The sequence below is a fragment of the Tupaia chinensis genome, unplaced genomic scaffold, assembly GCF_000334495.1.
Source record: "Tupaia chinensis unplaced genomic scaffold, TupChi_1.0 Scaffold150175_1, whole genome shotgun sequence".
NCBI classification, from domain to species: Eukaryota; Metazoa; Chordata; class Mammalia; order Scandentia; family Tupaiidae; genus Tupaia; species Tupaia belangeri.
In genome coordinates this window covers 396,264-412,088 of record NW_006210013.1, presented here as the reverse complement: position 1 = coordinate 412,088, position 15,825 = coordinate 396,264, and the positions used below count along the sequence as shown (strand labels likewise).

The 15,825-nt window shown below is 46.9% G+C and overlaps 1 protein-coding gene across 1 annotated transcript in view; it reads left to right on the top strand.

Moving 5' to 3' along the window:
• The window catches only part of LOC102483416 (sushi domain-containing protein 4), a 133,167-nt gene extending 117,928 nt beyond the window's left edge, over window positions 1–15,239 (top strand). Inside the window, exons 6-7 of the mRNA XM_027769662.1 lie at window positions 14,380–14,571; window positions 15,217–15,239. Coding sequence (XP_027625463.1) covers window positions 14,380–14,571; window positions 15,217–15,239 — 215 coding nt within the window. The remainder of the gene's footprint in view (window positions 1–14,379; window positions 14,572–15,216) is intronic.
• The last annotated feature ends 586 nt before the right edge of the window (window positions 15,240–15,825 follow it).

Genomic DNA, 15,825 nt, shown 5'->3' with positions numbered 1-15,825 from the left:
ATTCTCCTTTGTTTGTTTGTTTGTTTGTTTGAACATTCTCATTTAAATGCAGAAATTTAGACTGAGGTAAAGGAAGAAGGAGATGGTTCTTCTGCCCACCAAAGGGGAGTGAAGCTGACGTCACTGGTTTGAACAATCACTCCCACCAAATCAAGAAATGAAGAGAACACCAAAGCAGAGCTGACTGAATGCCTTCCCCTCACAAAGCACTCACACTCAGAGTTGGCATCCCATCTGCTAGAGCCCCATCGTTGGCTCTCACCTGGGCAGCCTATCCCACCCATATGTGGGATCAGGGTGGGGCCCATGTCCCTTTCTTTCACAGGTTCATGGTTCTCACCAAAATATATTCCAATTTTACCCTATTCTCTTATTTTGGAAAAACCCACAGCTATGCAAGCTGAGGTCTTTATTTTGTGATGTGTAAATGTCACCTTCCTGAAAGAAGTGCAGAGCTGAGCAATAGCAATGCTGGGACCAGTGGGCTGAGCCCTAGCTTGTGCCAGGAGAGTGACTTCATTATGTTCAGAAAATAGATGACCAGTAGAAATGGGAAATTCTCAGTGTTTGTCCTTAAACTCTAGAATATCTCCTCCATCCCTGCTCCAGGCAGGATTTATTTCCTTCTTTCCTCTCTGGGAAGCTAGATGACTTGTATTTCATGGTAATAAAATCTCTTGCAATCAGGTGCAGCACAGAAGGTAATAAATCCGTGCAGTCACTTCGGGGCCTTCGTCAGGCTGTATTCGCTCGACAGTCTTTGGCAGGGTAGTTTGGGGTCATTTCCTTTTTTCCTTCTCCTTAGCTCCCACCCCCATTCCCACTTTCCTTCATAAACCATTGCCAGAATTGCCTGCCTTTTCTCCCGAAGTAACTAGACACTTGGGGGTGACGGGCAGGTAAAGTGGTCATGCCTTGTGTCTATCTTTGTGTCTTCTGCCATTATTTTTTTTTTTATAGAACCTATAACCACAATGCTTGTGTTCAAATCATGTTCTCATTTTGTACAGGAGCAAGTTTTTCCGCTCTTTTTGGTTTTGTCTTTGCCAAAGGATGATGCCCGACTCGATACTGTGTTTAGATTCCTCTAAACATAGAGTAAGCACTTCATCTCATCTCCTAACTCATCTTACTCCTGGTAACTGACTTCTGAAGGGAAGTCTAGGATGCTGCTTACATTCTTCCTTTTTGTTCTTTGTTAGATAAGAACCTAATGCATCTCTTCCACTTATGGGAAGAAATTTTAATAGGTCCACACATTGAAAAGGTAAAAAAAAAAATGGCTGGAGTTAAAAAAGAAAAAAGTCAAGGGAACCAGCAGTGAGCATAATGGCTATGTCTCTGGACTCCCACGTAGTCGACCGTGGTTCGCGTCCCAGACCCGGTGGCTTAAAACTCACGCCAGGCATGTGTGCATGTGTGCCCAAGATCCCGAGAGGAGAATGGAGGAGGAGGGATTGTGGCGTGACCATCCCCCCTGGGGGATGATTTCTTGCTTTCTGTCTCTATGTCTCTCTCTGTCTGGCGAGTGCACACGCCCTACAGCGAAAACCTCTCTAAAAAAAAAAAAGAAAAGTCAATTATTTTGAAATTCAGAGTTAAAACTAGTTCTTTGCTAAAGTTATCACAAGCAAACACTGTCTATATCAGTCTGTATTTTCATACCAGAAATATCTTATTCTGACAGGAATTTTTTTGAATCAGGAAGAAAAGTAAATGTGTAGGAAGCTGGGAAGCTAGAATTCTATAGACGCCCATGGCCAATATAGCATGCAAGAGAACCCTTAGCCTGCCACACTGCCTGACACCTTTAAAGATGCTGTACCCCTTGAGTTACTGTGGATGAATCTCTACTGTCCCCAGAGCATAAGGTTCTCCAACCTGGTTCTGTTGGCACTGCCCAGACAGAAGAATGACTGGCATCTCCCCACAGAGTACTTGAGGCTTAGACCTGGGATTCAGTCTTCTTAAGTTACTCTGACCCTACTCCATCATATCTCCATCATAGCTCAGGAGTTAACCACTTTAATAGACATGGTTATTATTTACTTCAATTGGAGGAGTCTTGGTGTCTAGTTATTTTGAAGAGGCATTCTAACATCAGCCAGGAAACCCTCCTGTTGCAGCTGGCCTCTTTCCTGTGAACATAGCCCACAGTTCAGCTGCCACCTCCCAGGCCAAGGATGGATTCAAGCTGTGTTCATATGGTGGTTTGCTGTAACAAAGAACCACAGACCAGGTGGTTTTTAAACAAATGTATTCTCTCATACTTCTGGAAGATGGAAGTCTAAAGTCAGCAGATCTATACTCCCTTTGAGACTTTGACTAGACAAATCCTTCCATGTCTGTCTCTAGCTTTTTCTTTTTTAATTATTTTATTTAACTTTATTTATCTATTTTAATTTGACCAGAGAAGGGCAGAGTGAGAGAGAGAAGGAAAGTGAGAAAGCAAACCACCAGGTCCAGGACTCAAACCGCTGTTGGCTATGTGAAAGTCCAGCACCCTTAACCACCACGCCACCTGCCGACCCCACTCTCTAGCTTTTGAAGGCTGTGGTCCTTGGTGTTCCTTGGCTTGTCACTGCATCACTCCAATTTCTGCCTCTAATCTCTGTCACTGGGTGGAGTTCCGAAATGACTGTCTCCACAAGGGCCTCTTCCTTTTGTGCATCTCTTTTTCTCTTCTTATAAGGGCACCAGTCACACTGGACTAAGGGCCCACTCTACTATAAAATGACCTCATCTCAACTTGCTTACATCTGCAATATATCTTATTTCCATTTAAGGTACTGAGGGTTAGGACTCTCACATAAGCATGTGGGAAGGGTACACAATTCTATACACAACACATGTACTTCATGTCTTGGTCTAGAAGAAGCTGACTTCCCTTCTGTCTTCCCACTACCTCTTGCTTCCTGGCTTAAAGGACTGTCTTCAATCTTCCCCAAACCCTTTGCCAGCATCCTTTGGCCTGAGCTAGTCTTTCCTTTGGTCCAGTACTCTGCACCCTGCTTAAGCCAGCAGAACCCAATAGGGGCACTCCTATATGTCAGAGTTCCTCCAGTTTACCTCTTCTCTCTCTAGAGGCCTCAAGGCTTTTCCAAATTCTAACTGCACAATACACATCACAGCAAATAGAGACATCATTGCTCTGACACCGGTCCTTGGGAAGCCCCACACTCCCTTTCCCCTACACAGACTTAAAACCCCACAGCGAGACTCAGTGAAAGATCACAGCTTCAGAGTCAGCCTCAGTTAAGGTCCGAGCCCAGCTCTGCTATTTATTTTCTAGCTGACCTTGGGCTAATAGCTTCACCTTTCTGAGCCTCAATCCCCTTATCTGTACAGATGAGGCAATAACAACACCTGCTCTGCAAAGTTGTTGTTGGGATTAAGTAAAATGGTGTATGTGTGTGCTACCTTCACCATAAGTGCTTGTGAAATGTTGGTGTTGTAATTATGGTTTGCATTTTATCTCATTGGCTCGTAATGTAGCTAATTATAGTAACTGTCTCTGTTTATTGAGTATCTACTTTTGAGGCAGGCCCTTGGTGCCTCATTTACAGATTATTTCTAATATGTATAAAAGCCTTGAAATGTAGATTTTACTATTCCTGTTTTAGAGGTGATAGAAATGAAAGTTCAGAAAGAAAATGAAAGTAAAGTAAAATGTCCAAGGTCACGTAGCGACTAAGTATTTCAGGCAGGGTTTGCATGAGGAAGGTGCACTTTGCCCTCCACGTGAAGCTACTACCCCTAGAGTCTCTTATTAGTCCACTGGTCTGTTACATGTCCTCTGTATCTCTTCTCTCACATTCTCCCTTCTCTTGCATTCTCAATCTCACACTTTACCTCTTTCTGTTCTCCTGCTAACTTCTCCTTTTCTTCCTCCTTTTCACTGACCATGCCTTTCTTTTTTAAAGAATTACTTAATTTTATTTATTAATATTATTTCTAAAAGTTGCTACAGGGCATGTATGCTCACCAGAGAGAGACAGAGAGGGAGAGAAAGAAGGAAAGTGAGAAAGTAAGCCACCAGGTCTGGGATTCAAACCATGGTTGGCCATGTGAGAGTCTAGCACCTTAACCACCATGGTAGTTACTTCCCCTACCCATGCCTTTTAAGCCAGTGTTTCTTAAATTTGTTTAGGTATTAGAAAAGCCTGGTACTTCTCACAGAACAGCATGCTTTCTTTTTTGCAGAACATTAAGAACTATTGATAAAATCAATCCTAGTATGTAAACCTTGGCAGACTTTTGCTAGCAGAAAATGTGACTGTTTATTTTCTTTCTTTTTAATTTTTTTTAAAAAAATTTTGCAGAAGGGTATATGCTCACCAGAGAGAAAGAGAGAGAGAGAAAGCACCTCCCATGGAGCATGGCCAAACTGCGATTCCTTCTCCTCCATTCTCTTTTCAGGATTTTGGGCCTACACACACATGCACCTGGCATGTTTTTCAAGTCACCAGGTCCAGACAGATGGCCAAGTCATGGCCAAGTAGGATCCAGCTGCCTCAACCATCATGACACTGGCTGGCCCAGTGGCCAATTATTTTCTATTTGTAATACAGGACCAACCCATAGATGTGTGTGCACATGTTAAAAGAAACACACACACACACACACACACATGCATATACTCACAGGTAGGAACAAAGCATACCAATTGCTTCCTACTATTATTAAGTGACTACTCAATTATTTCTCTACCTGCTAGGATTTGCCACAGATGAGAATAAGAAGGCATCAAAAATTTAAGAAAAAAATATGTGGGACAATAGCTTGAGTTTCAGAAAATTCAATACGTTAGTTCAATACGTTTACCTGTGTCCCACCGTGGTCTAGTTTGTGGAGAGAGATTTGAGAATTACCAGAATACACTGGCAGCATTTAACTCCAGCATCATCTCCAAGGCTCAAAAGGTCTGCTGATTGCCGAGAGGCAGAAAAAACTGATTCTGAATGCTCCTGACCTATGTGCTTTCTGGGGTGTCTGTGGAACGCTCACTCCTTTTTCATCTTCTGCCCCTGATTTCTCACTCTTACAGAAATTAAGACTCCCTGGTTACCATCAGGGATGCTGAGTGTGGGGGATCAGACATAGGAAGGGGTCACAGACATCAGAACGCTGTGACACTGCAGATGCCTTGTGATTTATTCTCCCCTTTGATTAAGACGGTCCTCAATTTAGCCGGCGCTCCTGTCTTTGCAAGGAAAGAAGAGCAGCCTGATCAGAACACAGAAGCATGTGTCAGCTGTTGATTTCAGCACCAGTCGCTCCCCGCTGCAAAAGGCTGTCAGAGTCAATCACTGGTTTACACCTGCTCTCTCACCTGTGTGCTCCTCTGTGGCCTCCTCATGGCGGCAGAACCAGGCCCACATCAGATTGCTAACATGAAGCCTTTTGTTGTTGTCGTTCGCTGACGTCTCACAGTTGTCATCAGGTGCATTCTGTATTTCTTCAGGGACGCCTCACGTGGTGACTCTGGGAAGGAAAGCAGATCAGATCCCCTCCCTCAGGGCTGCTGGGTTACATTGCTCTTAAATGTGATCTGTCAGGCCACCTCTGAGCAGGCAAACACCTTACATTGCTCTTAAATGTGATCTGTCAGGCCTGATCTCTGAGCAGGCAAACACTGTGCTCCGTCCGGCCTGCAAACAAGCAATGCCCCAGCCTCATCATCATTTGCTTCTTTTTGAGAACATGTTTATTGGCCTTTTGTGTTGTTACAACAAAAGTGGAAAATGTAATGTACTGTATAATGTTTATTGATTTTCTGGGAGCTGAAAGCAGAGTTTTGGACATAGCCTTGGAAACACTTGTGATTTGGGCATGGTAGGTTCTAGGCAGCTTCCTGGGATCATTACCCAGACTTAGATTGGTCAGGGGACAGCCAGTGCAATGGCACTTCTGACTAGGAAAGGCTGGCAGAAGAACTGAAGGCAGAGGTTGGATGACACTGTCCAGGCCCTCACCTCTGGTCTGTCTCATAGCTACATGGAATGACACGCTGGCTGCCTTCAGACGGTGCCCTTGTACTCGGCACACAGGGTCACCAGCTTTCCCTCTGTGTCTCGGTGTTCTTCGAAGGCAGCCGAGGTCAAGATTCTGGCAAAGGAATTAGCTTTTAGGGGCCAGCAGGTGGCGTGATGGTTAAGGCACTAGATTCCCACATAGTAAGCCGCCATTCGAGTCTCGGACCAGGGGACTTAAAACTGATGCCAGGCGCGTGTGTGTGCATGCCCAAGATCCCAAGAGGAGAAGAGTGGAGAAGGGACTGCAGCGTAGTCATCCCCCCAGGGGGTGATTTCTTGCTTTCTGCCTCTCTGTCTCTCCAGCAAGCGCATGGGCCCTATAGCAAAAATCTCTCCAAAAAAAGAAAAAGAGTTAGCTTTTACGGACCAGCAGGTGGCATGATGATTAAGGCACTGGGCAGCCACACAGCCAGCCATGGTTTGAGTCCCAGGCCTGATGACTTGCTTTCTCTCTTTCTCTGTTTTATTACTTTATTTTAGTTATTATTATCATAATCTTTTTTATATTACATTGAATCACTTATATCTTTACAGTGTATTACATTTCTTTTTCCAGCAGTAATACCATGCATATCAGTCAAGACAAAGATATTACTCTGGTGAGCACTTGTGCCCTATAGCAAATTTAAAAAATAATAGAAATAATAAATAAAATTAAACCTTAGAAAATAAAGTTAGCTTTTGGGCCAGCCTTATAGTGGGTGGTTAAGCGCTTTGCCTTGGGAGCTGGATCCCACATGGCTGACTATGGTTTGAAACCTGACTTTAGTAGCTTGAAAAACATGTTGGGCATTTTGCATATGTGCCCAAAATCTGGGCCAATGGAGATATGGAGGGAAAAATATTTGCGGTGTGGCCATGACCTGTTGGAGGGTTGCTTTCTCTTCTTTGTATATGCACCTTCTCATAATGAAAACAAAAATTAAAAATAAATAAATAAATAAAGCTAGTTTTCTCATCCTCCTCACCACTGAGCTCAGTCACAAAGTTTTCTCCTGGTCACGGGCAGCTCTCCTCGAACTGCACTGTGCGGGGGAGTCATATTGCTAAAACACAGTTTCTGATTCAGGAGGTCTGGGTGTGGCTAGAGTTGATACATTTGAACAACCTCCTAGCAGGTCCCCAAGCTGATGGCCCTCTACTGCAGTTTGAATAGCAAGGCTCTGGTGAAGGACAGATTCCATAGCAACTGAATTCCCACACTGGCTGTGCTGAAAGTCGTCAGGCATCGTGGAGACCAAGGGAGTCTGAGTTTCCCCAGCTGGCTGTTTCAACCGCCCGGGGCAGTGCTTCTCAATTCTGACTACCCTCTAGGATCATCTGGAGAGGTTTTACAACCTAGCTAAGCCCAGGACCTATCCCAGACTAATTAGGCTAAGGTCCCCCAGGTGATTCTAATGTGCAGCCAGGGCTAAGGAACCACAGATTAAGTCATTAAGACACGCTTATAAGATAGCATTAAGATGGCAGAGAAGGTGAATACTGGCTGTAATCACGGCGAACATATGGACAGTGCGTGCTGGGCTGTTCACAAAGCAGGTTTATGTCTGCTATTTATTCCTTATACCAAAGGTATAGGTAGACCGCTGCTTAGGAAGGCTCCCCCAAATGGATTGCAGTTCAGACAAAATAGAAGGTTAGCTGGTATCCTCCATCTAGGTGTTCCCCAAAAGATAGTGGATTCTCTGCTGTCTTCGGAGTGGCTCCTAAGGTGCCCCTGCAGGGGCATCTCTATTCTAGCCAGCAGAAGCTTAGAAGGGCTTCTTAGACCAGGCCTGGAAATAGTACTTATCACTTCTGCTCCCATTCCATGAGCCAGAACTCAGCAGAAAGCAGGACACTGGGCAGTGTGGGCCTGCCAGGTGCCCAAGCAGAAGAGGGGACTATGGGTTGTGAAGCAGCCAACAACCTCCGCCCCAGCCCTGTGGAGTGGGTATGGGACACACTAAGGAAGCAGTTCTCTCCTACGTGAAGAACAACCCCGGCTTGTTCAAACCTCTCAGAGAAGAATGAACATATCCAGTCAAAGCTCCTGGGCTCAGTGGCTCAGAAGGATTTTTAAAAAGATAGAGACCCTTCGATCACAGTGTTCTACATTCTTCTATCTCCCACGATAACTTGTATGGCTATTCACGAGGCACAGAGACTATTTCTAAGCCTCATTTTCTTCTTTTGCACATAGCAGAGTATTTTTTTAAACGGCTTAATGACTGTAAGTGATCTGTAATTCTCAGCTCTAAGCCTCCCCTCCCGTGTCTAAGCATTGGCCTCACCTCATCCTTCACTGTGAAAATGGGAGCTTTCAGAGAGCAACGTACTTATCCCTACACACCCAGCCATGTGTCCAGCTCCAGTCCTTCCCTCCAACTCCCTCCTATCCCTGTCGAAGGCTTGCCCCTCCACTCTCCTTTCCCTCCTTCCTGCATGCTCACCAATCACTCCCATGTAGGGTCCCTCCCACCCACATAGGATAAGATCTGGAGCGCCTGCATGGGGGACGGGGGGCCTCCTTGGCCTTCTGTAGCCCCACTTGCTGCGTCTCTGAAGCAGACTGCTGTGGAGTCATCCAGAGCCCCTCCCCATTCGTGTGCCCTCTACCACCCTGCCAGAGTTGCTTTGCTCAAGGTCACCAGGGTCCACGTGGCCAAATCCAGGGCTCGGCCTTGCATCCCCATCTTTCTCAGCTTGCTAGGAACCACTCCTCCTCCTCTTTCCTCTCCATCCTGACACACCCTGTCTACCCCACCAGTCTCTCTGCCCCTGTCCGATGGCTCAGCATGGCATTCGTACTGGGACCCATTCTCCTGCCTCTCCACCCTCCCTCCTGGGTGAGCTAGTACAAACCCAGGTCTGAAATGCTACCTCTATGCTTGCGACTCCAGAGTTCCATATTTATCCCAGACGCGCTCTCCAGCTGCCTGACGGACACTTGGATGACTCTCATGAGCAGCTTAACCTCAGCTCCCCAAAGCTAGACTCAGTACCACTCCCTCCCCACCAAACAAAATGAAACCTAATGTGGTGAATGGCGCCACCATTAACCCGGGTGCTGGTATCAGACGTTGGGAAAGAATCCTGAATCCCACCTCAGCCAGCCCCGGTGTGGAAACGGACGAGGAGACGTTCTCCTTCCTGCTGCACCATCCTGGTCTGAGCGGCCGTCCTTTGTCAGCACCTCCTCCAGCCATGTTTGTCGCTGCTCTCCAGTAGCCTGTTCACAGAACAGCTGAGCTGGCTTTGTAAAGTACACATACGTCTACGACTGGCACAGCAGTAATGCACTACTCCACAATGCTGGATCCGTATGGAAGGTCATGAGTTCAGTTCCCTGGTCAACCTATACACACTGGCTCTTGTGTCCCTGATCCTGGCTGGCTTAGAAAGCTGGGGGATCACAGCGTGAGACTCTATTGAGGGTCCTCTCTCTCTCTCTCTCTCAAGAATTAAAAAAAAAAAAAAAAAACAATAGGACCAGCCAGTGGTTGGGGCAGCTGAGTCCCACATGGCCAACTGTGCAGTTTGAGTCCCAGACCTGGCAGCCTGAAAAGCATGCCATGTGTACGCATGCCCAAAATCCCAAGAGGAGAATAGAGGAGAAGGGATTGTGGTATGGCCATCCTCCCTGGCAGATTTTTTCTCACTTTCCCTTTCTCTCTCTCTCTCTGTCTGTCTCTCTCCAGACAGTGCATATACCTAGCAAAAATACACACACACATCCATCCTTTCTCTTTATAGTGTCCCTTCACACTTAGGATAAAGTCCCAACTTCTCACCATGGGCCCTGGAATGCATTCATGCTATCTTGTTCCTCATGTTGTGCCGCTTCCTGTCTGGTCACACACGGCCACCCTTCAGGCCTCTCTTCAGTGCTGCCCAGTCACCTGAACACAAGCTGTCCTCGGCCCCCATGACCTCGCGTCATCGCACACCCCCCCGATTGATTTCATACATGCGATGGGATCTGTGCTTCTCCTCTGTCTATGGTGAGAGGATCCGTGGTTTGGTTATTGTTTTCCAAAACATTGCAAACCAGTACTTATAAAATACAAGGGAACCTCAGAAAGTTCATGGAGAATGGAAATGTATGAGCTTATTTCAGTGCAGAAAAGAATCTTGAGATCATTTTATTATAACACACATTTTCCACAAATTTTCTGAAGATCCTTCATAGACAGTAAAAATGAATTCTAGAAAGAAAAGACAAAGACAGAATTAAAGTCCCATTTGTAATTATTAGATTAAACTGTAGTCAAAAATTATACTTTAATAAACAGAAATTGAAAACACACATGAATGTTGCAACAAGTTGATTTCTCTCTTTTCCCGTGGACTCAGCAAATACTTGGTGCACCATTCCTGGTCTAGACCCACTGTGGATAGGGCTGCTCCAGACTTGGCTTTAAAAGTCATCTCCTTAGGCACCTTTTCTGATTCGCTCATCTAAAGTAGATTCTTGTATGCCCGTACACACACGGTACTCGGTCTCTCTTCTGAGGCTCCTATTGGTTTCCATTCATGGCACAAAGAATTTGTGATTGGTGTCACAGGAGCAGTTCCTTATCTTGAAATCAGTCTATTGCATGGCTGGTAGGCAGTTACTCTGGCTCTTTGACTACCCATGTTCCCTGTCAAAGGTGCTTCTGGTCCCTGCCTGTGAGCGCCGGGAGGGGACAGGAAGAGAGCACCCTGTGTCACAAAGCAACACCTGATCCTCCACTGAAGCTTACACAGATTTGACCACCAGTTCCAGTTCTAGTGGTAGAATTCCATCTGTAGGGAGGGGGCGGGATTAGACACTCATGTGGTAGTCCCTGCATCAGTCATGGAGAATGGCTGGGATCCGTGAGGTCATCCCCACATGACCCACTCATTCCTGGTGGAGACTGTTCTATCCACCACCTCTTTCTCTTCCTGAGCCATCTTTCTTTCTTGCCCTCTGCTTCCCAGCTGTACTGTCCCCTTCGTCTCACTCACAGTTGTCCTCTTGAAGTCCCACCTCATTTTTCCCAGCCTAGAGCCCTTTTCCAGCCTCCTCTTAAGTCAGGAGAATCCTTGGTTTCTCCAGCATGGGGTATGAACATTGTTTTTGTGCAATAAGGGGTGTTTGTGCTGAATGTTTCATTTTTTACGTACACTGTATTGCACCATGATCTGCACACCAGCGGGCATTGTTTCAGAAGTATTTGGACACTGACCTCTATTTTAGTGTATGTCTCAAAGGTGAGCCTGGCAGAGCACTGTCTCACATCACTAAGACGTCTATAAATGCACACAACTTCTGCCTGTTGTGCCATGTGCAGAAGCTCTGATAAAACTATTCTCACGTCTCAACTTTTATTTTTTCCCATTAAAAAATGGGGGGCAGGGGGAACCAGATACCTCATGATAATGGCAGCTCCTTGCCGGTGGGAGAGTAGTTGACAGAGAAGGATTCTGGTTTGTTTAGAAGACTTTGAAGTTTTCATTCACTCTAATACAAATGTTTATCAAGAAAAGTGCTGGATAATACAAAAATGTAAACGATATTTAAAGGGTTTATGGATTATGCAGGTATAAGACACATAAGGTGCACAGAGGGCCCAGGAATTCCAAGGCCCCTGCCTGGGCGCTCAGGGAGTATTTCCTGAAGAAGCTGGTGTTTGTGGTAGAATTCAATCTGACTAGGAAGAAATAGCCAGTGGCGGGAAGGGAGAGGGCGCTGTAAGTTGGGAGGAGGGAGGACCAAGAGGGAGCTTGTTTGGGGAAGCAGCCCTGCTCAGGCCATTTCTAGCCAACACAGGGAAGGCAGAGGGTCTCTGGCACTGCACCCCACCCTCTGCACCCCCTGCAAACTAGCTCACAACCATCAAATCCCACAAGAGCGAATATGGTGACATGGTGAAAACTGGACTCTGAACCATTTGGTAGGAAGGCTTTCTCCCACTGGTCTGCACTGAGTCCTAACTCTCCATCCTCAAACTGGAGTGGAGCGTTGGCAGCTGGCGGACGGTAATCCTTACTAGTTTCTGGCTGGATCTCAGCAGTGCCTTGTTTGGATTCCATCTTAACAACTGAATGTCCGGACTCCAAAACTCAAAAGCATTAACTGTTGGGAACCAGCAGTTGGCGTAATGGCTATGTCGCTGGACTCCCACGTAGTCGACCGCGGTTTGTGTCCTGGACCCGGTGGCTTGGAACTCACGCCGGGCGCGTGTGCGTGCATGCCCAAGATCCCGAGAGGAGAATGGAGGAGAAGGGATTGCGGCGTGACCATCCCCCCTGGGGGGTGATTTCTCGCTTTCTGTCTCTATGTCTCTCTCTGTCTGTCTGGCGAGCGCACGCGCCCTACAGTGAAAATCTCTCAAAAAAAAAAAAAAAAAGCATTAACTGTTGCTAATTTCTGAAGTCGTAAGAAACATTAAAAGGAAAAAAAAAAGTTGCAAAAGGATGTTTGTCCTTGCCATCCACGGCTTTCCACAGGGATATTTTGTTCAACCTAGAACCAGCTGCAGAGGGGATCTGAGTCACTGGCTGAGCCCAAAGGAGTTCTAAGGAGAAGCCATTCCTTTTACTCACTAGAATCGCTAGAACACATGGGCTATTTCAAAAGCTAGCCATGTGGTCATTGTTAACAGAGCTGTTTGCCATGAACTTGAGTCCTCATGTGTGTAGGCGCCTGTCTATCTGTCTGCCTGTGTAGACTGTCTGCCTCTTAGGGAAGATGTGGAGAAGAGGGGCTAGCAGAAATCCAGTTAGCCCCAGAGCAGAGCTGTTCTGGATGGAAGGTGGAAGCCCCCTGTGCCTCAGATAGTTCTATACTGGGACTTGTGCCTAAGCTTCCCCAAGTCTATAGTTACCAACACTTTTGCTGGTTTTTTGTTTTTTGGGGTTTTTTTTCAAGTTAAAAGAAACACTCCCACCTTCTACCCCCATCCACCACACTGCCTGGGGGTTTCCTTTATAGCAGAGCTAATGATCTGGCAGGTGCCACCATTAGAAACCCCGCAAGGTGTGAAGATAAATGTTTCCACTTAGGGGAAAATGTATCTCCATTACAAGCCGATTATGACAGTCTCGGAATTAAAGCTTTTACAATGGATGGCTTTTACCTGGCCTCTGAGGAAACGTGGCGATCAGACGCTTCCAGCTTCTCTGAATGTTTGGGGCATCCCTGGTGCAATCCAGGTATCCTCATCGCGTAAGAAGCATGGCAGTGCCTCGGTGTGGGAAGAGTGGCATGCCAGCAAGTCTGGGCTCCAGTGACACAAGTAGCTTTTGTATATTTATTTATCCATTTATTTAGGTGTATTTATTTTCATTTTCTTTCTCTAACATCATGGGCTATAGGAGTCAGAAAAACCCTAAAACAGTAGAATAAGTATTCTACAGAGGAGAAAAGTCAAGGCATAAGGAGGATATGTGACCTGTTTAAGGGCATACAATGTGTTGGTAAAAGAACCAAACCTTGGGGCCAGCAGGTGGTGTAGTGGTTGGGGCACTGGATTCCCACATGGTCGGCCACAGTTCGAGTCCCGAACCTGGCAGCTTGAAACTCACATGGGGCACGTGTGTGTGCATGCCCAAAAATCCTGAGAGAATGGAAGAGAAGGGATTGTGGCATGGCCATCCCCTCTGGGGGGGAGGGGGCAGGTGATTTCTCCCTTTCTATCTCTGTGTCTCTGTGTCTCCAATGAGCACACACGGCCTATAGCAAACATCTCTCAAAAATAAATAATAGAACCAAGCCTAAAACCCAAGACCCCTAACTCTCATCCCCTCTGGTCCCGTTGTACCACTGTACTTGTGAGCAGGAGGCTGTGACCTTGATCTGCAAGCAGACCTGGGAGAATGGCTCCATGTTTGTCATTGGCCAAACCCCAGCAGGGAATTGGGGGGTCAAATTGGGGGCACTGCCCCATGATTTGAATAGTCCCCGATTACTACAATGGTCATAGAAACAGGCTTGGGATAGCTGTGCCATTCGGTAAAGACTGTGTCCATAAATATCTTAATTTTATTTACCAGGTTGTCTGGCACATAATAGCATGCATTATTAATAGAGTAGCTTAATACTATCTATGAAATAGGCATATTCTTTGCATTATAAAAACGAACCTCTCTTTTACAACGTTCTTTAAATGCCAAGTGAGAGCCACACATGCTCGGAATATTCTTTCAGGCTCCCGTTGAACCTTACATAACAATACAAAAGAAGGAACCCTCTCCAGTACAACTCAGTAGTCTGGCAGTTAGCACGCAAGCACGTCATCTAGTGGCTGAGTTCTCCTAGACCAGTCTGCACCCGAAGGGCTTCCAACAGATAAGCATGTGGTTCTGAAACTCTTATTCTCCCCAACTGCCCAAGTTTGTCCACTACCTCCCATGGTGAGTCACGGAGATTTCATCTGCCACCCGCGGCCTTGTGAGCGCTACAACCACGGGACCGTGGTGGAGTTTTACTGCGATCCTGGCTACAGCCTCACCAGTGACTACAAGTACATCACCTGCCAGTACGGAGAGTGGTTTCCTTCCTATCAAGTCTACTGCATCAAATCAGGTAAGACCGATGGCCTGGACCTTGGAGGAGACACCTCTCCTTGCACAGTCTGCACAGGGCCGACGCTGGCTATGTACTGGGCTGCGTGCCCCTCCCACACCCAACCTCAAAAACCTGATGCACAAAGGGGCCAGCAGGTGGTGTGGTGGTTAAGGACTCCCACCTGGTTTGAATCCCAGACCCAGTGGATTAAATATCACATCAGACGCGTGTGCATGCATGTCCCAAATCCCAAGAGCAGAATGGAGAAGTAGGGATTGCGGTGTGGCCATCCCTGGTGGGAGGGTGATTTCTCACCTTCCCTCTCTCTGTTTCTCTCTGATGAGTACACATGCCCTGTGGCAAAAACAAAACAGCAAACAAACGAACAAAAATTCGGGATGCGTAGAAACATTCATGGCTCTCCAGGGCTGGTGTGGGACTCTGTGCTAGATGATTCTAGGCCCCTCTCAGAGGGTCAGGAGTACTAACTTGACAGTCCCTGGTTAAAATGCTGAACAAGGTCCCTGGGCCCTCAGCATCTTTGGAAGGGCCCCCAGCCTTTATGTCCTGTTTCTCCCTGTTTCTCTCATGGGTGTGACCAGAATTCTGCACATTGCCCGGAGCCTCAGTGAGTCATAACTCCTCCTTTCTCTTCCACTCAAGGACACACATCAGAATACAAATGATACTATCATGGGTAAGAGTTGCTCTCACTTAGAAAACTGTAGACCATTTGCAAGCTTCAGTGCTTCGCAGTTAATAACAAGGCACTTGCAAACGAGCCTGGCCCTGATCTCTGCACACTGGGGTAGTGACCACACAATGGAGGCCTGGGTTCCAGCACATATCCGCTGTCCCCTGTGCTCCCCGTCCTGTCCAGTCTCTCTAGCATTTTCCAGACTGTGACCACCGTGACTGCCCTAAGCAGAGATGGCAACTGTGTACTTTTTCAGTGGGCACACTATGTGGGGGAAACACCATCCAGCATCTGTCGGGCCACAGCTGGTACTGTGAGCCAGTCGGGTGGAAGCACAGAGAGGGGCTGCAGGCACCACTGAGTGTGACAAGGGCGGACGGAGAAGGCTTCATCAAGGGAGGGAGGAGTCCGAGAGGCAGCAAGGTCTGTGCCAGTAGGAGGGCCTACTCTGGCTATGCTTACCTGATGGACAGTCGGCAACCAGAGGTGTCAGAAACTGAGGGCCACAGGCCAGGCCTGTCCCTGTTGTCCTGTGCTCCTCACTTCACCCCACTGTCCACCCCAACCAGCCCTAT